Below are 27,569 nucleotides of genomic sequence, written 5' to 3' on the forward strand. Positions count from 1 at the left end.
CTTTTCTAAATGAAGTGTGTAAAACTGCCAGTTTTATTTCGAAATCATGGAAACGGAGATAACCTAGACTCTTTATTTTGACATCAGTGGATGATGCCGTGACAGAGAGTGTAAACAGCGCAAAGAAATTGTGGGAAATGTAGTAAACTGGCGCGAGACATGTAGGAAATTGGTACGTGTGGTACGCTCGACTATGATAGCTCAAGCGACTGCAGACATGCCGCGCAGAGTCCTGTCCGCGTACATTCCGGCCGACTATGTGGGGGCCTTAAAAATGGCCTGCCCATTTCCTCCAGTGCTCCCCACCGGCCACGATTGTCCGCCCACCAGGCTAAAGACGCACACACACCGCACCTGTTCCCCCCCCCCCATCTGCGTAGTAATAAAGGCCCTACAGGGTTGAACATTATCCTGCCTCCCGTGTTTCCAGTTACGTGTCCTAACAGAAGATCTGACCATGGAAACGGGCTCAGAAACACGGAGACCCGACGACACGAGCTTCGCTTCAGGCTCAGGAGAGAATCCTCACTGACCACAGGCGCTTGTTTCGGGAAGCCTCTGCAGCTGTCACAGCCCTGAACGATCGGCTCCAGGCCCAGGAGACTCTCGAGCAGGGGGGCACTAACCAGATGAGGGAGCGATTCAGGCTCAGCAGGTCCAGGAGGGGGTCCTCACTGACCACGGGCGCTTGCTTCGGGAAGCCTCTGTAGCTGTCCAAGCCCTGAACGATCGGGTCCAGGCCCAGGAAACTCTCCAGCAGGTGGGCGCTATCCAGATGAGGGATCTCCTGTCAGCTATCCAGGCTCTGTCAGGACAGGTTGCCACGCTCACGGTTTCACCCACTCCTCCTACTGCTCGGCTCCGGTGTCACCCTCCTCTGCTGCTTCACCTCCCACTCCCCTACCCGGCCAGCCCCGGGAACCCAACCTGGCCAGCCCCCGCCCCTTCGACAGTATATTCGCCCAGTTTCGGAGTTTCATCATGCAATGTGAGTAAATTTTTGTTCACCAGCCCAGTCAGTTTTTTCCCCTGCATCCCATGTGGCATTCATAACAAACCTCACCACTGGTGATGCTTTGAATTGGGCCCAGGCCACTCTCAGTGCCCTCCCCGACTTGTTCAATGACTATGCAGTTTTCCTCGCCGAGTTCAAGAGGGATTTCAACCACCCTACCGCTGGCCAGGATGTCAGGGCGCGACTGATGTCCCTCTCCCAAGGGAACCGTACGGCCGCTGCTTTTTCTACTGAGTTTCGTACTCTTGCCACTGGAAAAGGATGGAATGATGCAGTGATGAAGTGCTTTCTGCCAAGGGCTGAGTGAGGTCAACAATGACAAGCTCGTCAGGGATAAACCGGCCACCCTGGACGACTTGATCGCCTTGGCCATCGAGGTCGACGAACGCATACGGGAGTGTGGGAGAGAGAGGACCCGCCATCAGGTCAGCTCGCTGCATCTCCAGGACCTCCCTCCAGTTCTCCCCACACCCAGAGCCAGCCCTCCTCCCTGCATGGGAGCCAACCTCCACCACATCCTCCGGTGAGGAGCTGAGTGAAGAGCCGATGCAGTTGGATTAATTGTATTTCCCACTCCCCATCATCTACCAAGCCGGCCAGGTTCAATGTCACCCTCTCCTGGCAGGGTTGAACCCTTTTTAAATATTTTTTTTTATTAATATTTGTATTAGAAGTTAGGCACAGTAACAGTCAGTTCACATCTATATGTACATCTCTATCTTATTTGGGTGTATATGGAATGACATATTCTAGCATCAATTTAGGATAATTTGTCCCGCTGACTTCTTTAAACGTTTTTACTTTTCTCAACATATACATATAAAACAGACATCAGGATATTAAAAGTAAATTAAATAAACTAAAATACAGAGAAAAATAAGAACATGGTACATCATTTCGCTTTCATAATCAAATAATACAAAAGCAGAAACCAATGAGAGAACTAGAAAAGGAAGCAGATAATAAGGAGAGGTAGAAAAAGAGAGGGAAAGAGAGAAGGGGGGGGTCGATCATTCAGTGAGTATGGATTAGATGGAGTTAAAGCATGTCAGGAGTGGGTCCCATTTTTTTTGGAATGTACTTAGATTACCTCTGGTGGAATATCTGATTCTTTCTAATTTTAAAGGACATCACTTCTCTCAGCCATTGGGTGCTAGAGGGTGGTTTAGTAGACTTCCATTGGAGATTGGAGAAGGAGGTAAAAGCCAAAACCCCTAATTGTCTGGAAGTGAACCGTGCATAGTCTTTTGGAATCCCAAAGATGGCAGTATGTGGAGAAATATTTACAGAGAGTGTGAGTATTTTGGACATTGTGTCAAAGTAATTTTTCCAGAGGTTAGTCCAGAGCGGACATGAGTAAATCATGTGGGTTAAATTACAGGGTGAGGAATGACATTTGTCACACCTATCTGTCATGGTAGGATATATTTGTGACAGTTTAGCTTCAGAGTAAGGAATTCTAAATAGTACTTTGAATTGAATAAGAGTGAGATGTGCACAGGTTGAGCTTGAGTGAACAGTATCTAAGGCAGCATCCCACCAGCCTTCATCGAATGTCAGCCCAAGTTCGGCCTCCCAGGCCTTCCTGATTCTATTGTTGGGGGTGTCATATAGGGGGGACCCTGATGGAAACAAGACAAACGTCTTTCTCAGGTCTGCATCCCCTTAACAATTGTATGTATTGAGCCGTACTGTATTGTACCCATTCTGCAATCTGTTAAATAAAGTTTTCATTCATTCATTCATTCATAGAAGACCATCATATATCCTAGATATTTGTCATTTTTGGAATGGGTCATACTGGATGAACATCTGAAAACAATGTCTGAATTGGAAATACCGGAATAGATGGGAAGCGGGGAGACCAAACCTAGCCAACAGATCGGTAAAACTACAGAAGATATCATTTTTATATAGATTTTTAAAGGATTTCAGACCTTTGTCGTGCCAGACTGAAAAACCTGAATCTGAGATAGACGGTTTGAATAGGTGGTTCCTCAATAACGGACTTGAGGTGGACGGAAGGGTACATTTAAAGTGACTTCTGAATTGGTACCAGATTTTGAGAGTGGAGTGAACCACTGGGTTCTATGTAAATCTAGAGGGGTTGGTTGGAATAGTGGAGGTAAGTAGAGCTGGCAGTGAAGTACATGATTTTGATTCAAACTCACACAAGTGGATTTACTGTTATACAATGGCATGCAAATTTCTTGATTCTGATTGGCTGAAACAGTCAAGTTACCGGTTGTTATTTCGTATAACACACACCACGTGACCCCAGATCCCTCCCACAACCAAATTACTTTTTTTTGTCTGAATCAATCCGCCATAGATAGAAAAATTGAAGTATGAATAGCTTTTGAACGAATCCTCCAAAAAAACATACAGTCAACTGGAATATGTTAGTTCGTTACATACACATGGATTATGTAATTAATTTGTCATGACCCATTGTGAAACAAAAGAAAAATCGTGGATATAAAAAAATTAAATGGCCGTTGTTCTTTTCATAAATTGTTTTGTCAGATTTGATTGATTGATTGGACATTTTATTAACAGATTGCAGAATGGGTACAATACAGTACGGCTCAATACACACAATTGTTAAGGGGATGCAGACCAGAGAAAGACTTTCGTCTAGTTTACATCAGGGTCCCCCATTTTCAATTCATCATAACATATGACATACATGACATACTTTCAGTTTGAGTAAAATGTACTCAGTTTGAGTAAAATTTACTCTGTATATACATTTGACGAAGAAACTGTACATTGGAGGAGGTTGGGTAGGTGGGGTGGAGGGGGGGGTTGGGTAGGTGGGGTGGGGAAACTGTACATTGGAGGTGGTTGGGTGGGGGGGGGGGGGGGGGGGGGGGGTTGGGTAGGCGGGGTGGGGGGGGTAACTGTACATTGGATTATCGACGAAACATTACTTGGTCCCAAGAAAAGGGTCTAGTGTATTATTGGGTTAGGACATTTACTGTACATTGGAGGGGGTTGGGTTAGGACATTTACAGGGGCCAGTTTCGAATTGCAGTCTCCCGTAGGTGCTCTCTTTTGGTTTTGAAAGTGGGTAGTGATTCACATTCCTTTACAGCTGTGGGTAGGGCGTTTAGTCCCTTGTTTGAGCCGAATCTGGGTTTAACATGGTTTGTGGAGCTCCCTCTGGTGTCTACTAGTGGATCTACTGCTATTGGATCTACTTTCTCTGTGGATGGTTTTGTGAATAAATCTCCATTATGCTTCAATTACTGTGTGTTATTGTACAGCAATAAGGTTGGGTGAATTCGGTCATTGTATAAACGCATTACATCACTTGAAGTGTGTTATACAAGCGTGTATAACGGCTGCACCTTGGGCCTAACAACCACCCATAGGCGTGATCTAATTTGTATAACACACTCCGTCACGTGATGTAATGTTTAATTATGCATACCAGTAGGAGATTTTATGAATATTATGTGCAGCCCAATAGTACCATTGAAAATTTGGTAACGATAACCCTCCACTGACCTTGCACCTCTGAAGTACAGATTTACGGATCCTGGTTGCTTTACCACTCCAAAGGAAGCTAGAGATTGTTTGATCAATATTCTTGAAGAATTTCTTGGTCAGAAAAATGGGGAGACATTTAAATAGAAATGAAAACGTAGGGAGGATGTTCATTTTAATTGTGTTGATTTTTCCTATTAATGATAAGGGTAAACTTTCCCATCTCTGAAGGTCAGCTTTAAGATTATATACTAAGGGGGAGAAATTGGTAGAAAAAAAGAGATGAGACAGGGTTTATTTTTTTTTAAAATATTTTCCACCCCTCCTTTTTCCTCAGTTTTTCTCCCATCCCAATGTTAGTCGTTATGCCAATTCCCAATCCCCTTCCTGGTCGACGAAACATTACTTGGTCCCAAGAAAAGGGTCTAGTGTATTATTGGGTTAGGACATTTACTGTACATTGGAGGGGGTTGGGTTAGGACATTTACAGGGGCCAGTTTCGAATTGCAGTCTCCCGTAGGTGCTCTCTTTTGGTTTTGAAAGTGGGTAGTGATTCACATTCCTTTACAGCTGTGGGTAGGGCGTTTAGTCCCTTGTTTGAGCCGAATCTGGGTTTAACATGGTTTGTGGAGCTCCCTCTGGTGTCTACTAGTGGATCTACTGCTATTGGATCTACTTTCTCTGTGGATGGTTTTGTGAATAAATCTCCATTATGCTTCAATTACTGTGTGTTATTGTACAGCAATAAGGTTGGGTGAATTCGGTCATTGTATAAACGCATTACATCACTTGAAGTGTGTTATACAAGCGTGTATAACGGCTGCACCTTGGGCCTAACAACCACCCATAGGCGTGATCTAATTTGTATAACACACTCCGTCACGTGATGTAATGTTTAATTATGCATACCAGTAGGAGATTTTATGAATATTATGTGCAGCCCAATAGTACCATTGAAAATTTGGTAACGATAACCCTCCACTGACCTTGCACCTCTGAAGTACAGATTTACGGATCCTGGTTGCTTTACCACTCCAAAGGAAGCTAGAGATTGTTTGATCAATATTCTTGAAGAATTTCTTGGTCAGAAAAATGGGGAGACATTTAAATAGAAATGAAAACGTAGGGAGGATGTTCATTTTAATTGTGTTGATTTTTCCTATTAATGATAAGGGTAAACTTTCCCATCTCTGAAGGTCAGCTTTAAGATTATATACTAAGGGGGAGAAATTGGTAGAAAAAAAGAGATGAGACAGGGTTTATTTTTTTTTTAAATATTTTCCACCCCTCCTTTTTCCTCAGTTTTTCTCCCATCCCAATGTTAGTCGTTATGCCAATTCCCAATCCCCTTCCTGGTCGCTGCGCACCTACCCCCTACAGTCGGTCTGGGAGAGTGGAGGCTATCACATGCTAGCCAATCAACCGCTTCTTTTCACCTGGCAGTGCGGACTCTCACTGAGAGGGTGTAACGTGTGGAAGGATCACACTACCCCCCTTAGATCCTTTCCTCGCTGAGCAGGCGCCACAACCGAACTGTAGGAGTCGTTGTTTTACAACGACCAGGACCCACCCACCGGCTTTCCCACCCTCTAACACTGCCAATTGTGTTAGTACGACGGCCGGCCAAGCTGGAAGCAACGCAGAGAGCTGGGCTCGATACCAGTATCTCCTGCGTTGGTGGCCACCCGGCCGCCCTGAGATGAGACAGTTCTAGTTACATTTATCCCTAGATATTTAAAGCCAGAAGGACTCATTGTAAAGGGAAAATCAGATTGTGTCAGTTGTAGTGCTGATTGATTGACAGGATAACATTTGCTCCTGGAGATATTTACTTTGTAGCCTGAAAATGAGCCGAATCGTTTAAAAGAGTTAGTGGTCATCACGCCGTTTGGAAATGATGAGGAATGAGAGGTCCCCCCCTCCCCTGAGAGAGAGGAAGAGAGAAAAAGAGAGGAAGGAAAGGAGGGAAGAGAAAAAGATGAAGCAAACAACATGAATGAATAACAAATGAGTAGCAAAAACATGAATCCACAAAGACCCCCCCTCCACCCCCCTCCCACCTGCTGCACCTACCTAGACTCTGTTGTGGAACAACAGAGTGCCCAGTGAAAACTCCATTGGGAGTTATAACTCTAACCATACTTACAGTTTACAAACTACAGCTATCTCGGTCTAAGCTCCCGCAAATCCCAACTCTCAGTGAGAGAATATAAAATATTATTAAGGCACATACATTTCCATTTATTCACCTTGTAACATGGTGGCTAGAATATAAACGTTTTGTTCACGATATATAAAGAACAGTATAGAACTGTGAGTGTTAACTCAACGTGCCATTCCAGCATCTTGAATAAAAAAAAATTAAAAATAGAAATGGAAGTGTAAATATATATATATATATATATATATATATATATATATATATATATATATATATATATATATATATATATATATATATATATATATATATATATATATATATATATATATATATATATATATATATATATATATATATATATATATATATATATATATATATATATATATATATATATATATATATTTAAATATATATTTATATATACTGTATATGTATAAATACATACAGTATCTACACTATATGATAATTTCCCTTAGCATCACAGTTTCTGCCCGTAATATCTATTTGTCTTAATTGCCCAATTTAAACCCTTAATTAAATAGCATCATATGAGGTGTAAAAATAATAATAAATAGTAATGAGAATAAAATAAACAGTGGAAATATTTAGCATAGTGAGCATCTCAATCAGCGGTCAGCACTAAAAGATTTGTATCAGCTTTATCTGACCATTAGGGAGGGGCAGGATGAAAATACAATGAAATGAACCAACAAAAAGTCCTCCCTTTAGTCATTATCCACACTGATTGAGAGTCATTATAACAGCTCTAAACTTTTTCTTTTTCTTTTAGATGACCTGTTCATTCAGCGTTTTTATGTACGTCTCTGCGTCTGTTGGTGTCTTGAACTCCTTCTGAACGCCGTTGTAGGACACTTTGAGACAGGCTGGGAATACCAATGCTCAATTTGTCTTGGGTTAGGCTTCAATGTGAGGTGTCAGCAGTCCAAGAGGCAGTGGCGGCTCGCCACTAGGGGCGCTCGGGCGCCGACCCCCCTGGTGAACCCTGGTTAAAATAGAGAAGAACAAGACATCTTTAATTTTTTTTTGTTTTATAGCCCTATAAATAATATAAACATGTTTAAAATGAATAATATTTACTCATTTTAAGTATGTTTGTGTTTCCAATGCACAATATAACGTTAATATATAAAAAAAATTATCGTTTTCCTGAACAGGAAGTGACTCACTGAGCATAGCCGCATTTCTCCTAGCGGCTCCTAGCCGTATTTCTCGCCCGGGCTAGACGCAATAACGCTCTGAGTGCGTCATCGCTGTATCCGTCGCAGCCAATCAGTGCGTAACGCGCTGTGCATTGAAATATGATGTATTATGTTGGAAACCGGGCGCGATTTGAAGCGGTCTAGGTAAGTATCCATAGCAGCGTCAAGAATTTCCGTAGCCGCATTTTGCGGAGACGCTCTCTGATTGGCCGACGTCAGTTTTTTTTTCCGTAGCCGCATTTCGCGGAGACGCTCTCTGATTGGCCGACGCCACTTTCTAGGTTTCTATTCTAGCTTATTCTAGGTTGGTAGATAGTTGTGTTGTTGTGAGATGCAGCTATTTGTCTTAGAGCGTGACTGCAAGTTCTTTCGACGGTTAAGCTTAGGCACTCTTTCAAAGTTGGTTAAGGTTAGAGTTTGTCTTAGAGCATGGCGATAGAACACCAGGTAGTTTGCAGGCTGTTCGAGGCGGAAATGGACAAAGACACAGCTCTTCACTCACACAGTACTTGTTGGCTAACAACAAGCTATATATGGATGCAGTGTGGAGGGACATGCATGGACAATGGACATCAACACAGTCGACAATGGAGTGGATATACTTTATCAAGCCCTTCTCTTCTCTCTCTCTCTCTCTCTCTCTCTCTCTCTCTCTCTCTCTCTCTCTCTCTCTCTCTCTCTCTCTCTCGCGCTCTCTCTCTCTCTCTCTCTCTCTCTCTCTCTCTCTCTCTCTCTCTCTCGCTCCTCTCTCTCTCTCTCTCTCTCTCTCTCTCTCTCTCTCTCTCTCTCTCTCTCTCTCTCTCTCTCTCTCTCTCTCTCACTCTCTGATTGTGTAGGGCATATTGGCTGCATTTGACTGACTGTGCTCATATATTGATTGATGACAATGGTGATAGTTGTACTGTAACTGTACCTACTTAAATATCCGTATGCTTTTGGTTTCACCGACGCTCTCTGACGCACACAGTAGTGTGTGGTTTCGCGATGCGTGCGCACGCGCGTGTTTGTGCAGTGTGGCATTGTGCCTTGGTACATGTAAATTTTTTGATCGACCCACCAAGAGAAAAATCCACCAGCCGCCACTGCCAAGAGGGGTTATTTTTGTAGCTTAAAAGCGGCTTTCCGCAGAGCTGCAACCGCCTCAGTGGAGGATGAGGCTGCTGAGTCCTCAGGGACACCCACAATACGTATATTGTTACGCCTCGACTGTGCTTCGAGGTCCTCACATCTGTTGTCTATGGCGTCATGGTCCCAGCCAGGGACCCTTCCTGAACAATATGAACAGTGGTTTTCTGCCGCCCTCTGGTGGCCGAACGCAGCAACTCCAGATACTGAACCTTCTCAGGCCTTGGGGTTGGGGTTCGCGGCTGCCACGTCTGGGGACAGAGGGGGCTCAAGAAGCCTGTTATATTTTGGACCTATTTTTTTAATGATCTATTTTTTTTCCACTTCTTTTTGGTATTAGTTAATATTATTGAAGTTTTGATATTCTGCATTTATAATTTATAATTGTCTTGTTATTATTATGATTATTATTGTTGAAGTACTGTCCTGTGATGTCTTGTGTATTATTGTTGTTGTTACTCTATTATGTTGTGTTGTGTTTATTTGAAAAATGGAAAATTCAAAAAAATGTATCACAAAAAAAGATGTCCCCCAGCGTATGGATGCCTTTATTTTCCCATCTAGGGTACTGTGGTATCATTGACAGGTATTTCATAACAAATCCATGTATGTATAAATTAGTTTGGAACAAACAGTATCAGGCTTCAGTGTTGTGTGACATTCTGGGGAGAGCCTTCAGGCAAACCCCCACACAAACAGATTACTCAACTGTATTTAGAAGACAGTTGGAGACACAGGGGCAGGTCATAAAAGCCCCCTCATGCTAAAACTATTTACTCAACTGTATTTGGAAGACAGTTGGAGACACAGGGGCAGGTCATAAAAGCCCCCTCATGCTAAAACTGTTTGTGACACATTCAAGGAGTCTTGAAGACAGTTGGGTATTAATTCAGTATACTTTATATAGGGAATCTGGTATTAAAATATAGACAACGCCACATTGGTTTAATGCTGAATATATATGTAACTCATTACATTAAAGCTACAAATATAGAAAATGTTTTAGGGTTAAGACTCTGTGCTCATCAAGAAACCACAGCCCACACGACGAGGAGATTGGTGGGGGGCGGGCCCCCCCCCCCCCCCCCCCAGAAGATCATCTGATTGGGACCCAAGGAACAGAGGAGACTCCATATATAGAATCAAGAATATAGAAGGTATAGAATATGTGCTACTATTTGTGGAAATCAGAGTATAAATAAGAATGTATTGATGAGAGAGAGGAGGCCAGACAGATATTCCCCACCCCAGGGGGTTTTCTGGCCTCCACCAGCTCCACAGACTGTACTCTTGCCACGACGTAAGTAAACTGTATGGAATAATCACTGTTTGTGGTGATATAGAGTAAGATGCCTATCTTAGACCAGGTTTAACTGTGTGGTGGCAAAAGGAGTAGTCTATTCCATTGATAAACATGACTAATTTTATGTGCAGACTTATTTTGATGTGAGAGCCACCGTGAATGGGCTATAATTATGTAAACCTCATCAATCCTTTTGTACATCATGTCTTATGTAAAATGATGAATAATCCCTGTATGTAACTGCTGCATTTTCACCTTTGGGCCTCTCGGCAATAAATACATGAGTTTGAATTAGAACTCTGTGGTCTTGACTGCACGTTTATTCCTTGCTGGCTATATTTGAAGTCAGATGAGGAGACCATTCTATCACTTATGATCTTTCCTCCTTCCAGATAACAACCTCATTGTACTGTAAATAACCTTAGGTATGTGCTTAGAATATACCACAGTACCTAATAGGTTGTTGTCCAATAAGGAGTAAATTGTTATTAAATAGAGGGGAATGTGTATGCCATTTATGGCGGTTAGTACATGCTTTCTCACATGGCGTAATCTAAAGATTTGATAAGAATACGGGTGTGTTCACATCTGAAAGTCCAGGGATAGTCCGGACTTTCTAATTTGTTTACAAATTAGATCTGCACCAAATGTGAAAATGATACATTGTTTAATTTTGGTCTGCGTTCACACTACCCTGTTTGGTGCGGATCTAATTTGTAAACAAAGGACATGCTGTCGCATCTATTAGAGAGAGAGAGAGAGAGAGAGAGAGAGAGAGAGAGAGAGAGAGAGAGAGAGAGAGAGAGAGAGAGAGAGAGAGAGAGAGAGAGAGAGAGAGAGAGAGAGAGAGAGATTTCCTTCCTGCGTAAGCTGTCAACTACTAGACAGCTGCATAGAAGCAGCTCGAGATGCGTTGGTGTTACAGAGCTGGTCCACGCTGCTATTATGAAATTACCCAAAAAGTATGTAAGCTTTTTTTTTCTTTATCTGAATGTCCGCGAATGTCCTCCTCACGCAGGAGAAAGTTGGGGGGTCCGCGCGCGGCGCAAGTCTAGAGTAGAGAGAGAGAGAGAAAGAGAGAGACTGCGTCTAGAGAGGAGAGAGAGAGGGAGGAAGAGAGAGACTGTCCGCGTGCGGCGCCAGTCTAGAGAGACTCAGGAGTAGGCTACTTTGCTTCCTGGATTAGCTACTATAGTTCGATTGAAACGAACCGAGTCCCAACTTTTCAAGAGGACCATGGTTCGGTTGTTTGGTCCTCATTATAGTTCGGTTTGCGTTCACACCTGTACAAACCAAACGGACTATCGATCTAAAGGGACCATGGTCCACTTAAAGGGACCATGGTCCACTTAAAGTGGACCAAACAGAGTAGGTGTGAACGCGCCCTACTTACATCTTCCGCCTGTCTCTAATGGCAATGCAAGGATTATTTCATAATCCATTCTTTGTGGGAATGCAATAAAATAAGGAAACTCTGGAGAGAACTTGAAACATGGCTACCCAGAGCTATGAACAGTGACTTCATCTTTCTACAATGTTACCAGTAAAATGTGTAATTTCTGACTATTCCTACATACAGTAGTTGTTTAGTTGATCTGTGAAATAATTATTTCATACCAATAAACAGTGTACCTGCCTTTAACACTTTGAGCGCCATGCCCGAGATTTCTCGGGTTTACCCCCCGCTGGTTGAATGCCCACTCACGAGATTTTTTATTTATTTTTTTATTAGCGATCTGAAATCATATTGCATCAAGCGAGCCTACCGTTGGATATTCCAGTCACCCCAGGCTCTCAGATGTGAAAAAAGTGCCCCCTATCGTCTCCCAGATGGTAAATCACCCTTTTGGATTGGACTCAATGAAAGTGAATGAGATAAAGGATTTCTGACTCCACATTTTACATCTCACTGATGCAGCCGGGCTTACCAGAGTTCATTCTGGGAATCATGTGTTCTACTGTATGCACGGTTGATCAATACAATTATCGATTTTTTCGAATGGTGATCAGGAATTGGAATATACCATTTGGATACCATCTGATGTCAGGTAAGGAATCTATGTTATCAGTCTTAGGATAATCAGACTCGTTTTCACGGATATATAAGCGTTTCCACTATATGTGATATTGCTGTTTCACTGTAAAAGCCATCAGGAAATAAGAGCAGCGAGTATCAGCGAGCGGCACGAGCGTGCGTGTGCACACATACTATCGATCATCTAGCGTTTATTTGAAAACGATTCATAAATAGGCCGACAAATGACAACGTTCTGGAATATTCCAGTAAAAGGCGATTATCATAGAATAGGTAGTTTTTTCCGCGAAAACAAGTGATTTTCAAAATGCTATCAAATGGAAATGAAGCGATAAAAAAACAATCTGCCTTGACAATGTTAACTGGAAAATGTGTCTTTGATAAGCGACGGGCAGATTAGACACATAGCAGTGGAGGCTGCTGACCAAATTTTTAGGTGAAGCACAAATTATTATATTATATATTAAATTATATTTTTTAAACATCCCCAACGCTGCAACACCCCCATTCCTCCCAGGTGTCAGGCTCCTCATTCGCTTCCATTCATTTTGGGGACCATGTTTAAATATCATCCTTCTGAAGTATAAACAAACTATACTGCTGTGACGATTTCAATAAAACAGACCATTCTGAGTCAATGGTATGCAGTGGCGTTGCGCAATATGTCGGGGCCCCCCCCGCAGGGCAGACCACTCCCCTAAATCAAACCAAGCAGACCATGTACAGTATACAGTGGCTCGGCGGCCCGATCAAACCAAGCAGACCATGTACAGTATACAGTGGCTCTGCGGCCGGATCAAACCAAGCAGACCATGTACAGTATACAGTGGCTCGGCGGCCAGATCAAACCAAGAAGACCATGTACAGTATACAGTGGCTCGGCGGCCCCTGATCAAACCAAGCAGACCATGTACAGTATACAGTGGCTCGGCAGCCCGATCAAACCAAGCAGACCATGTACAGTATACAGTGGCTCGGCGGCCCGATCAAACCAAGCAGACCATGTACAGTGGCTCGGCGGCCCGATCAAACCAAGCAGACCATGTACAGTATACAGTGGCTCGGCGGCCCCTGATCAAACCAAGCAGACCATGTACAGTATGGCTCGGGCCCATCAAAAAATAACACAGTATGCTATGACTGGCCCCTGTAAATGTCCTAACACAACCCCCTCAATGTACAGTAAATGACCAAGTATGGTTTTGTCAATATTCCAATGTACAGTTTTGTTTGTACAGTTGTACAGTGTATGTCCCCCACCCACCCCTCCTACCCAACCCCTCCCCCCACCCCACCAACCACCTCCAATGTACAGTCCCCCCCCCCCACCCAACCTCCTCCAATGTACAGTTTCTACGTCAAATGTATATACTCCTTTTTCTGGACTCTTTTTATATCACAAACAGTACTGTATTTGCAAGTCTGGTATGTCATAAATGTATAGATGTAGCAGTACTGTCTATCTGTATGTCATGTATGTCATATATGTTACGATGATTTGAAAATGGGGGACCCTGATGTAAACAAGATGAAAGTATTTCTCTGGTCTGCATCCCCTTAACAATTGTATGTATTGAGCCGTACTGTATTGTACCCATTCTGCAATCTGTTAATAAAGTTTTACAATTCAATTCAATTCAATTCACGGCAGAACATATAGTTTGGCTCCACACACACACACACACACTTGCTTAGATGACGTTAATAGCCTATTTTGATTGGCTATTATTTATTATTTATTTAATCCTGGGTCAACCTGTGCAGCCATCTGCACGAATATTTACTGCAGTCATTACTGCAGTGCAGGCCTGCTCAGAGCTGTCAATTTTGGCCATTTTTGAAAAAAAAATAAAATTCACTGGCATTCTTTTTACAGAGGAAAACATTTCTAATAAAAAAGAAAATAATAATAATAATAATAATAAAAAAAAAAAAAAAAAAAATATATATATATATATATATATATATATATATATATATATATATATATATATATATATATATATATATATATATATATATATGTAAATTAATAATAATTATGAATTATGAGTGAATTTGTGTTTCACGTGTCATAGAGAAACCTCCACTGACACACTGGCCATAATTTAAAACATAGATTAGGCGATATTAAGTTAACATTGGAGTGGGTTTGGGCATCAAGGGGGTAAAAAGGAAAACACGGCGTGGCATCCAAAGTGTTAATGGCAAGACCGCCCTGCGTCGGTCCTGGTGTACATGGCAGTTTTTGTTGACACATGCAAAGTAGCTCTCTTAAACGATGATGAATAAATATTTAACATGTTACAGTAGCTGTCTCTGCAGGCTCAGCCCTTGATTATAATAGCCTGAAGCAAACAGACTGTATGCACAGTTATGGCTACTATTGCCCAGTATACAGTCACAAGCATCCGTGAGTGGTCTATTGACACAGACATTACAGTCAAGCATGAAGATGTTGCTAAAGCCTGCTACACTATCTAAACACTTATTATGTAACACATACGTCAGATGGAGATGAACAGGGTATAGGCCAATCGTGAAGGCATTATGTGGTCAAGATGGATGTAGAAGATGTTTTTCAGTGGAAGAGCTGGTGGGAATAGGGTGAAGTCTTTTTTTTAGAGGGTCAATATTGGAATTGGTAAGGAACACATTTGTCTCAGGCAAGCTTTTTACTTTTGGATCTAAGATATAATTATATAATGCGCATGGTTGTGGATAAGATCTACGCGATGACGTACTCAAACAGATCAAATTACCTCATCTTCATCTGCATGACGCTGCTTTATGGTAAGACACATTACAAACGGGGTAATATTTTATATTAATGTCAAATGTAATGGGGAGTGTAGGGTAAAAAAACATAATAAAAGTAACTTAGTAAGCTTAGTAGTTTGTTTACAAATATAGCTATTGACCATGTGATTTTCACAGACACCTTCTGGTCCAATGAAATTATTGTTAACTTAAGTACAATTATTGGTCAAATTAAGTTGTGAATTGTGCATGTTGTGTTTAGTTTTCATGACAATTCATGTGCTGAAATTTCCCAATATTTCCTCATATATTCAGGTTCCATAGCCGCGTTGAATTGTACCAGTCCAAGTCCTGAATCTCTTTTCAATGCACTTGAGAGTGTATTCAAGAACAAGCTGATGCGTCCTGTAGATAACTTTGCAAAACCAACAAATGTTAGTATCGGTTTCACCCTGGTGGGAGTTCTAGATGTGGTGAGTGCTTAGCTATGATAAAACTTAAAGATGATTTATTTTCCAATATCATCTAATCTTTATATCTGTCTGTATTAAACATCACACTACCTTGTCTCTTCTAGGATGAAAAAGCCCAAACACTAACAACTTATGTATGGCAAACTCTTGTAAGTCTTCCTGGTGAATATATAATTCATCAATACAGTACCGGTCAAAGGTTTGAACATTCAGTTCGATGAGAAAGTGTGTCCAAACCTTTTACTGGTACTGTATATATATAAATAAATAAATGAAAAAATACATAAATATATATATTTATTTATTCATTCATTTATGTATTTATTTACATTTGTAATTATCATTATTTCTGTACTAGAAAGTAAAGACAACAGGGTATATGTACACTGCTTACCAACTGCTATAAATGTTCAATTATAATTCTAAATGCTATTTGCTTGTACAGGAGTGGGAGATAGAGGGTCTGAGTTGGGATGAGGAGGAATGTGGAGCATGGAGAGTCTCTGTCCCACGTCAGAACCTGTGGCTCCCAGACATTCTAATCACAGAGTTGTAAGTTATCTCATGTTCATTTATGTCTCATTTAGTAACCGGTTTTTCATTACAGTAATGCCTGGTAATTCATAAATGAAGACTGGCAATTAGTAAGTAATGTGTAATTAAATAGTTAACAAGTGACCGTTAACAGTGGGGCGACAGTGGCTCGGGAGGTAGAGCAGTCGTCTGGCAATTCAGAGGTTCCCGGTTCGATTCCCGCTCCTCCCGGGCAGCGATGTGTCCTTGAGAAAGACACTTAACCCCTAATTGCTCCTGATGAGCAGGTTGGCACCTTGCATGGTTGCCTCCACCGTCGGTGTGTGAGTGAATGGGTAAAATGTGAGTAACAAATTGTAAAGCGATTTGAATAAAAGCGCTATATAAAAAAAAGAAAAAATGAAAAATAGCTATCACTAGTAATGTATTGTCGTGACTAGTAATTAAGTAATATCTTAGAATTTAGATGCTACCATGTCAGCCAGTAATGGGCTATTCCATGGAAATAGTGGCCACTACAATGTACAGGCCACATTAGCCTGATTAACCCTTTCACTACCACAGTACCAAAGGGTTAACCTTTTCACTGCGACAATACAGAAGGTTAACTGTGTCACTGCCACACGACAAAGGGTTAACCCTTTCACAACCACATTACAGAATGTCCATGTATCTGTAAAATGTAATGATCTGTGTCCACGTTGATGGAATCTTAGACATTTATTTTTAACCCTTTCACTACCACACTACAGAAGGTTAACCGTCTGTAGTGTGGTAGTGAAAGGGTTAACCTTCTGTAGTGTGGTAGTGAAAGGGTTAAGCAGAATTCTTCCCAAAGAAAATGTTTTAAATATGTCCCAGTTGTTTTGCACATTGTGTGTAATTTTTGCAACCCCAGGAACACACACTTGGCAGGACAAAAACATCTGATTGGCCAAAAACAACAGCTCCCTGCATCAATAACCAATCGGATGTTTTTGGACAATAAAATGTTGTTCCCCGGGTCCAAAAGTGATACAGAGCTTGCTCTATTTCTGCTGGGCAGGTAAACTCACTCACTTGCCTACTGCAGCTTTAAGTGAAAACTGAGATTTGTCAATACTGTATCCGCAAAATGCAACTAATATTGATATGGAATTTCCATATTGGCACCCACCACTAATGCATATGCCTGAGTGGACCTTTAAGCCTTTCACTACCACACCACCAAAGGGTTAACCCTTTCATTGCGACAATACAGAAGGTTAACCCTTTCACTGCCACACTACAGACAGTTAACCATCTGTAGTGTGGTAGTGAAAGGGTTAAGTATTTTCAAATAAGTTACTTAACCATTTTCATGTTGTTTGTCTTATAATCTCTCGTGACATGGTCTGCTCATTTGGTTTGTTTCAGTATGGGTGCGGACAGCCAGTCTTCCAATGCTCCCTATGTCTACCTAGACCACAAAGGTCATGTCTACCTAGACCAGCCGGTCAGAGTGGTCAGCTCCTGTCGCCTGGAGATCTACACCTTCCCTTTTGACATCCAGAACTGCTCTCTAACATTTGGATCCTACATGCACTACAGTGAGATTGACTTAAACTTGATCTTTCCCCCCAGAAGAGGAATATATTTGAAGATACCGTACCGGGCAGAGATTTATTTAACGTTGCACAAATAGATCAATACAGTCTGTATTAACTCATTCAGTGCCAGACCCGATGATAGTCGGGTTAACTCGCCATCGCTTGAGCGCCAATCACGAGTATAGTCGGGTTTTAATCGTTATTTCTTTTATTAGATACATATATATATATATATTTGTGATATATTTGTCTAGTATATTACACTCTTATACTAAACATGTAAAGGTACTGAAATCTGGTACAGATTGATCTAGCGTGAATGTAATTTGCAACCCTACGGTACCCAACACAGTGGCGTCGTTTCAGTAAAAGCCAAGGTATGGCAATTAGGGAGGGTGGGGGGTGTATTTTTTTTTTTCAAATCAGTTGCGCAATAGTCACTTTTGGTGAGTTGTTTCTATACAATTCACTTATATGACATTTAGGTATGACACAGGACTACACAAGCATTTTTTTTTATAGAAATGTGTCAACAGACTAAAGCAGGGAACCACAATATTTTGCATACAAATTATGCAAAATGTAATATCATAACTGTCTATTATTTTTCTTGCAATTAAGCCAATTTTCCTTGGGTACGGTTTTGAGGTGTGTGTTCAACAGAATGTAGTATCAAAAACACATTCACAAAAACGATGGGTTACTGAATGCTGAACTGCACTGTTATAATCACTAAGCCATTGTAAGACCTTCCCTGTGTCCCTGTATCACTTGTCTCTGCTGCCCTTTGATTAAAAAACGTCTGTATTCCATTTTCCTTTTTTTGTGGTTCATAGTAAAAGTCACCAGTAAAAGTGAGATAATTGACAATATCAAAACATGCTAGGGCTGTACCGAATAGTTCGAAGCTTCGTTCATAATGTTGACATTCGAATTTTAAATCAACATAAAAAAAAAAAATTATTTGCGAGTGCCATACCTTGCCATACCAAAACGACGCCCCTGACCCAACACTCTTACTATTGACCATATTTAGTATATATAATAAATGTTGTAAATACTCTCGCAGGCTCTGATGTCAGGATGACCATGGCGTCAACAGCCCAGGAGATTCTGACGGAGTCCAAGGAGGTGATGGGGACCAGCGGGGAGTGGGAGCTCATGGACATCAAAACGGGCTAAATATTACTCCAAAGTTGAAGGTATCCTATGTAATTTTCTTCTAAACAACTCGCTTTTGTTTATATTCACATGTCCACCCAAATAAACAAGGGTTTTCTGTTGTTGTTCTATACTCTACACATAGTCTCATATAACCTTTGCAAAGTCCATTTTCACAGTTTTCTGTGGCAAACAAATCAGGGAATTTTTTTTTAGAATCTGGCAACCCTGTTATGGGGCATCTACTTTATTGCCCCAATAAAACCGCCAGGCGCTAAACCTTTTACTTTCACTTTTCACTAGATTGTTCTGAGGCGCAGACCGACCCTCTACGTGGTGAACCTCCTGATCCCCAGCTGCTTCCTGATCACAGTGGATCTCTTCAGCTTCCTGCTGCCCCCCCAGAGTGTAGACCGCTCTGCCTTCAAGATGACCCTCATCCTGGGATACACTGTGTTCCTCCTCATCATGAATGACCTACTTCCTGTGACTGGAGAGACGACGCCCCTCATAAGTGAGACGAGCGTACTAGTGGATCTGTTTCCAACTGGCTTTTATTCCGCCACAGGCGCGCAAAGTACACATCGCAATGCTTTATTGATAACGTGTATTTCATATTCTAAACTGAGATAGAATTGTTGTTGATTTTTAACCCACTCTTTCTATGATGTATCCTGACCGGGTGAATCTAGATGAAGAGGTGATCCTGTGTGAACCCTGACTGATTTCACCCCAAATCATAGAATAAGAACTTGAAAATGAGAACTTGAACTTGTGATTGATAGATAGATAGACCCTGCGTCCTTTGCCGAATGTCTTCCCCTGCTCTGTCTCCCATTTCCTCCTCTCCCTCTCTCTCTACCGGACTGCCCGGTAGTACAAACAAATACAAATCTACAAAAACGTTTAAAAAAAAAAGTCAAATGAGTAAAACAATGTGGTGGACAATTGAACAATAAAATCAGTACTTAACCCATTATCCGCCATTCACGTGTTAAGGCGAGTTTCTCCGCCAATAACTCCGTAAGGCGTTTTTGAGATCAATATTTCATATTTTCGTCATGGTATTCATATTTCACCCACGGAGTCTTGGGTGATGCTGTCTGATCCATCACAACTCTGCAACGCTTCAATACCGCCACCTGGTGGCCGATCGGCGAGTTGCCAAACCGGAAGTTGCCCAAACCGGAAGTGGTCCGTCCCCTATTTTCGTCCGGCCACTCGCTTATCGTCCCGGGGCTCAATACAGATGCCGTCGATATAGATCTATGCCATAACTCAATAATCAACATGATTTGGACGTGTATTAGTAATATACAAACCGGAAATGGATCGCATCGATCAACATCCCATAATTGGGATCTGTTTGCTCCACTCTCATCGCCCAACGGTACGAAGAGACTGGGGTGAGTTTCAGCGTTTTTCTTTACCATTTTCGATACAAACTGCTCTGATCAATATATCACCCATACTACATAAATCATTTAACGTCGGTCATTGAATTATAAACGACCCCCCCCCCCCCCCCCCCCTCCGTTCACCCGCAGATGACCAGTCATGACGTTTAGGACCATGTACAGTTGACATTTTTTATATAACGTTGATCGGTATCAAACTGCATTTGATCATCTAATATATGCATTTATGCCTGTATCTCACGTTCTATGAAATACTGCAGAAAACGATAAAAACATATTTATACTCTAGACGGTATTTTAGTATGAATGTGTGAATGAAAAAGTAAAACGTTCCTACATCCTGAACGATAGATAATTGATGTTGAATGGGCCATAGTAATGTCAATTTAGCAATACAAGTAAAAAAGTTATAGTCCTGCAAAGGAGGTGAACATCTCCATAGACAAATAGCGCTGGCAGAGGATGGATATAAGCCCGGCAGAGAATGGGTTAAGTTAAAAAGTTAAACATTGAAAAAGTTTAAAGAGGTAGCAGCAGTCAAATAGATCAATAAATTAAGGTAAATGAGCCTGTTGTCCAAGGGGAGGGGGAGGGCGGGGGGCAGGGTGAACTCATGATACCATCAAGATAACGACCTGGAGCTGGAAGACCGATTCTGTGGATGGAATAAAGTTTATTTTTTTCAAACATTATACCAAAGCAATTCCACTATTTTCTTCCACCTCAACATTTTCATCACTTTCAACCCCCCCCCCCCTGTTTCATCTAGATGTTTTCTTCTCCATCAGTCTGGCTCTGATGGTGGCCAGCCTGCTGGAGACGATACTGATCACTCACATCCAGGCCAGTTCCAGCCACCGCCGTGCCGTGCCTCACTGGCTCCGCGTCTTCGTCCTGCGCTTCCTGGCCCGCCTGATGTGCCTTCCTTCTGAACCAGAGAGCAACAGAGTCACCGTCATCCTCAACCACGCTGCGCACGGTCATGGTGGGCACATCCGTTATTACATTTATTTCGGCGCTAGGTAGTTCCCCAGTGGAGGGAGAAGTATGCGTATAGGTGGTGCGAAACAGATGCTGCTTCAATAATCAATATACAGTATATTAATGGACTGTATATTAATGTATGTATATTACATTGTATATGCATGTATTGTGACGAGCCTGGTGGTGTTCAGGCTCGACACGGTTCAAAACAAACAAATTCAACTGTCCACACAAGCACAATTTCAATAAATAAAAGATATTTATTGAATAGAAGCACAACAGTCCGATGGGCAATTAGAGTAGTCGGATAACAGTCCAGGGTCAAAACACGTATCAGGCTCTCGTACAAAAAGGGAATGTTCAATACTCAGGGTTTGTCTTCCGGTCCAGGGTCAGTTTCGCAAGGGTGTTTCTCAGCCAGTCTGGATCCAGTACCACGAACACCTTCTCGCTTTCTCCTCTCCTTACAACTACCTCTCACCTCACAAACTCTGTATATCGCTCTCTCTCTCTGTACTCTGCTCCTTCCTCACCTCCACTCAATAATAATAATAATAATAATAATACTTCGTTTTATATAGCGCCTTTCAGAGGACCCAAGGTCGCTTTACATAAGGGGGGGGGGGGGGGGGGAGATAACAAAATTAACAAACATAGTGGACAGACACAACATATACATATATAGTGAGAAAGTTAGGGGTTGAAGGCCAGGTTGAAGAGGTGGGTTTTGAGCAGTTTTTTTAAATGAGTCCAGAGTTGGGGTGGTGCGGAGTTCTGCGGGGAGGGAGTTCCAGAGGGTGGGAGCTGCCACACTGAAAGCTCTGTCCCCGAACGTCCGTAGTCTGGTTCGGGGGATGGAGAGCTGACCAGTGTCCGTGGATCGCAGGGACCGTGACTGAGTGTAGGGGTGGAGGAGGTCAGTGAGGTACTGAGGTGCCAGGGCGTGTAGGGATTTGTAGGTGAGCAGGAGGGTTTTGTAGGTGATGCGGGATTTGATGGGGAGCCAGTGGAGGTGGATGAGGATGGGGGTGATGTGCTGCCAGGGTTTGGTGCGGGTTAGAACCCTGGCAGCTGAATTTTGAACATACTGGAGCCTGTCCAGGGTTTTGCTTGGGACCCCGGACAGGACCCCGTTGCAAATCTCTCTCTGTCTCTCCTCCGGCTTTAAACTATGGCTGGCTCTGTGTGTGTGGCATGTGGGTGATCACGTGGTGCACAGGTGTGTTCTATCAGTCCTAATCAGCTCCCTAATTAACTCTCCTCTGCCCGTGGCAGTAGTATCTCCTTTCCTTCACGTAGCCATGGGACGGGGGATGATATCTGCCACAGTATGTATATTACAATTAGGGATGGGAGTGCTATTCGAAAATTCGTGTTTCATAATATCGAATATTCGCCCCCCCCCCCCCCCCCCCCCCCATTTCTATATAAACAAAAAAAAGTATATAATATTTAAAAAAAAAAAAAATGTATCAGCTGACCAGCAATAAATCAAAATGACCATCATTGGCCTATCAACCGGCTTTAATAAACAAACTAAAACAGTAGCATGTGCATCTTTTGATCAATTAGGCTATGAAAATTAGGCTGCCTCTAAATATAAAAAGGAATTAAATAAGAATGTTTGCTTCAATTAAAGAAAAAGCATGGTTTGCTTCAATTAAAAAAAAAAGCATTTTATAAAATATATATTATATATATATATATATATTTTTTTTTACAAAATGAATATTCGATTGTAAAAAAATTAAATCGATCTTAATAACAGAAATGACTTCGAATTTTCGAATATTCGGTCCCATCCCTAATTACAATGTATATGTATGTATATTACAATGTATATTATTAATACATACATTTGCCATTTTCTAGTAATTTCCATAGGCTATAATAACAGGCTATTTGAAATAATGTTAAAATAATTATGGACAGTCCATATTCATCAGCTATGCTACATACAAAAAAAGTGTATTCCATATTGACAAACGTTTTGCCTGACTTGGTTTTCTTTATGATTTTGTTATGTAGACAATGTGCCATTGTTTCTACTGTCTTTTAACAAACCCTTGTTTCAGTACAACCAGGAGGTAAGACGGACGCCTCGTCTCTTTGTGTGGAGAAGTCAGAACCTCGGATCAGCCTCCAATCAGAGCCTCGGAAGACGCCACCGACACCCCCACCTCCTCCAGTGGAGCCTGCCCTAGAGGAGCTGAGGAAGCTGGGTAGAGACCTCCTGGCAGTCCGCCTCCACGTAGACAAATACTTCCTGGTAACCAAGAGCTCTGAGGAGTGGATACAGATAGGATCTATCATCGACCGCCTGCTGTTCATCCTCTACCTCGTCTTCATCGTTATCAGCTTCGTTACCATCATATTTATCTGGGTCTGGCAGAATTACGAAAACGGCAAGCTTTAGTGCTTAATTCTGATTTATTGTTCAGAGGCAATTTTCTTTGTTTGGCTCTTTTTTGGAAAAGAAATTGGCCAATATCATAATGCCCGAATGCACAAATGAACAATAACGAAGATGGACGGAAACATGGAGGACACTGAAGCACAGTTTATGGTTTGATTTATAAGTTGAGGCCACCTAAGTCGTTAGCAGGTAATAATGGGGTGAGGAGAAGGTGAAAGAGAGACATTTCTTCATAAAATATGCTTTCAAACATATACGTCCCCTCAGGTTTTGCTTGTACAGAAGTATCACCCCAAATAAAAACACCTGTCTTCCATGTTTGTATTCACAGAGTGACTGCCAGCTCAGAAATGTGATGAATGTCAATCTAGAGTGATGTAAAAGTCGCATGAATTCCTGACCGTTCAGACTGAGGTCAAATCAGACCTGTATCTAAGAAAGCCCAAATCAGAATTAAAAAGATCAGATTCCATGTGATTGTGCTGTTTTGGCCACTTTTGCCTACAGTCTGAACATAGCCTAAGATTTTGTCATTTTTATTTTTTTTGTATTTTATTTTTTTATTATTTTTTAAACACACATATAAACAAACATGACAACACACGATAAGATACACAAGCATTAATACACAGTGTATATCCAACGAAATTACCATTTATACCAATGTCTTATAATACAGGATATACCCCTAATACCTGTTATCTAAAAACCTACACACATATGCTCCAGCTCGAACCCCCCCCCCCCCCGGACCCCTCTTTGGATAGTACCTCCATTATCCCTCGCTTCTAACCAGACACTACCATTATAAGCTAGCTTTTATTCTCTCCACCACTTCTAACCACATTGTCATTTTGGATTCATTGAGACCCAGAATTCTTGCTGTAGATATTTCTTGATAAATCACATCGAGATATGTAAGAAACCAAAGATTTTGTCGTTTTTATGTATGTATTTAAGTAGTTCTCAGGTGCAATACTTTATACCAGTCTTTATGTACTTCATACCAGCGGCCATCAGGCTCCACAACAGTGGGCAGGGACCGCTGCCAGCAGCCGGAGAACTAACAGCAGCAGAACTCGAGAACTACGAATGTCTGACCACTAAGTGTGTCTCACTCTTACCACCTAACCTGCATAGACTACAATGTATAACGTATGACGTATATCATGCTAGTTAGGGTACTTTATACTTTACTTACTCATAGTATATATTCAGATTCAGAAGTGTTTATTGCCCATATTGTAACAATATAACAGATAGGGCATACAGACCTTAATTAAAGGGCCAATGAAACTTCCCGCGGGTGCGTGTTGACGTAAATTGCGTAATTTTCGTCAACGTTCTTGTCCGCGCGGACGTCGCAACGGTGTCCGTGTTCCTGCCAGATTTTGTGACCTCGCGGATACCCCCGCAGATATGCGCGCCGACTTATCCAAATCGCTTTACAATTTGTTCCTCTAATATATTTTCCATTCACTCACACATTCACACACCGATGGCAGAGGCAACCATGCAAGGTGCCAACCTACTCATCTGAAGCAATTACAGCAATTACAACAATCATAACATAAGCACTCGACGCTGGCGCTTACAGACACCAAAAATGGACTATAAACAGAGCCGCGTGCGCAGCGTGTCTGCAGCCTCGTGCGTAGCGTGTCTGCAGCCTCGTACGTGTCAGTGTTCGAGTATATTCGGGGCTTAAAGGCCTGATTATACTTCCCGCGTCCGCGGGTGCGCGTTGGTACGCATTACATAAATTGCGTACTTTTCGTCAACGCTCTCGAAAACTGACACATACACACACACGGCCGCAGACACGCTGCGCACGCGGCTCTGTTTATAGTCCATTTTTGGTGTCTGTAAGCGTCAGCATCGCGTGCCATGTTATGACATGCACATAGTCGGCCGTACTGTGAGCGGACCGGACTCGTTTGAGGTTTCATAGTTGAGCGTACCACCGTGTACCAATTACCTACATTTCTTGTGCCAGTTTACTACATTGCCCACAATCCTTGCACGCTATTTACACTTTCTGTCGCAGCGTCGTCCACCGATGTCAAAATAAAGAGTCTCGGTTATCTCCGTTTCCAAGATATCGAAATTAGAAAAGCCATTCAAACTTCTCAAGTTACTTCAGATGATGAAAAAAAGACATGGTCCAAATGTATATGAATTAGAACGTATAACGATTAGCGATAGTAAAACTAAATTTAGCGTCATCTACTTGCCAAAGTTTTACCGGACCAATCCTACCCATAGAACCATGATCCTGCCCTACTCTTGGCACGGAGTGAGTGTTCAGAGTAAAATGCAGATCTGTGTCACATATAATGCAGGTCGATGTCAACCAACACGCCGAGCAGCCTTTTGTGTGACACCAAGTGAGCGATGCGGACGTCCGTGCGGCTAGGACAATTTTGCTTTGCGCTTTGAGTACGCTTTGAGTACACGCAGACCTCTGCAGAGTCCGTTCCGTGTACGTTCCGCCCGACTATGTGGCCTTTACGCTGCTTACTTGCTCATATTCTTATAGTCAGAGTTAATGATATTGTTTGAACTGCTTATTTTTATCTTTACTATAGTTGTATTGCCTATATTTATGTCTTATACTATTACCATGGCTGTACTTGTACCCCCCCCCCCCATCCCCATGCTGATATGATGCCCAAATTTCTCCAAGGGGATTGTTGTGGAACATTTAAAATGAGCCATGACAGGGCGGCCGGGTGGCGCAGCGGTCTAAGCGTCTGCCCACCACCACAGAGACAGTGGGATCGAATCCAGCTGTGGTGCTTCTTGGTTGGCCGACCGTCCATACTAACACAATTGGCAGTGTTAGAGGGTGGGAAACCCGGCGAGGGTGGGTCCTGGTCGTTGTAAAACAGCGACTCCTACAGATCGGTCGGGGCGCCTGCACAGCGAGGTCGGATCCTGGGGGAGGTAGTGTCCTCCACACGTTACAGTCTCCCAGTGAGAGTCTGCGCTGCCAGGTGAAAAGAAGTGGGGATTGGCTACACATGTGTCAGAGGAAGCATGTGATAGTCTCCGCCCTCCCAGACCGACGGTAGGGGGCAGAGCACGCAACGACCAGGAAGGGGATTGGGAATTGGCATAACGACTAACATTGGGATGGGAGAAAAACGGAAAAAGGAGGGGGAAAAAAGATCAGAAAATAAAAAATGTAAAATGAGCCATGACAGTGAACTGTAGAAATTGAGATCGAGTCATTTGTATATAAAAACATAGAACATAGTTTAATATCTGTGCTTCCACAGAGATCAGTTTATAGAGAGACACACGAGCGTCTGACCAGAAAGTGACAAAGAGGTCTGGTCAGAACGTACTTTAATACATAATTGAAATGACGTACATTATACACCAGATATGACAGAAAGGTAAACAAAATCTGCCCTAGTGGGAGAAATGAATAAACAAGCCTTGGCTAGGCAGTGTTATTGTTATGTCTTTCACACCAGAGGCCAAATGCTCCTAACCTTGGTTCGTCGTTAAAGAGACAGTCAGACTGTAGCCTAGTGTCTGTCTGCTGTAGTCAGACTAGTTTACTAGTTGGTAATATTAAACTAGTCAAGGCTATCAGAGATAGAATATGTATTTCAACACAGATATATAATGACATGGTAATATTTCCCTCACAGGATCAATAAAGGAATATCTTATCTTGTCTTATCTTATGTGACTCTATAGCCAGTGTTTATGTGACTCTATAGCCGGTGTTTATGTGACTCTATACCCAGTGTTTATGTGACTCTATACCCAGTGTTTATGTGACTCTATAGCCAGTGTTTATGTGACTCTATTGCCAGTGTTTATGTGACTCTATACCCAGTGTTTATGTGACTCTATAGCCAGTGTTTATGTGACTCTATAGCCG

At 42.1% G+C, this 27,569-nt stretch overlaps 1 protein-coding gene across 1 annotated transcript in view; it reads left to right on the top strand.

The window, feature by feature from the left end:
- Nucleotides 1-217: 217 nt before the first annotated feature.
- LOC311223705 (uncharacterized protein) overlaps nucleotides 218-27,569 on the top strand; it is a gene marked incomplete at both ends in the record, with an annotated part of 55,518 nt that continues 28,166 nt past the window's right edge. The window contains 9 exons of the mRNA XM_084308477.1: nucleotides 218-259; nucleotides 913-988; nucleotides 1,135-1,224; nucleotides 1,313-1,538; nucleotides 17,520-17,692; nucleotides 18,762-18,843; nucleotides 19,210-19,367; nucleotides 21,041-21,256; nucleotides 23,331-23,660. Coding sequence (XP_084164603.1) covers nucleotides 218-259; nucleotides 913-988; nucleotides 1,135-1,224; nucleotides 1,313-1,538; nucleotides 17,520-17,692; nucleotides 18,762-18,843; nucleotides 19,210-19,367; nucleotides 21,041-21,256; nucleotides 23,331-23,660 — 1,393 coding nt within the window. The remainder of the gene's footprint in view (nucleotides 260-912; nucleotides 989-1,134; nucleotides 1,225-1,312; nucleotides 1,539-17,519; nucleotides 17,693-18,761; nucleotides 18,844-19,209; nucleotides 19,368-21,040; nucleotides 21,257-23,330; nucleotides 23,661-27,569) is intronic.

Source organism: Notolepis coatsorum (genome assembly GCF_963971535.1).
Source record: "Notolepis coatsorum genome assembly, chromosome: 2".
NCBI lineage: Eukaryota > Metazoa > Chordata > Actinopteri > Aulopiformes > Paralepididae > Notolepis > Notolepis coatsorum.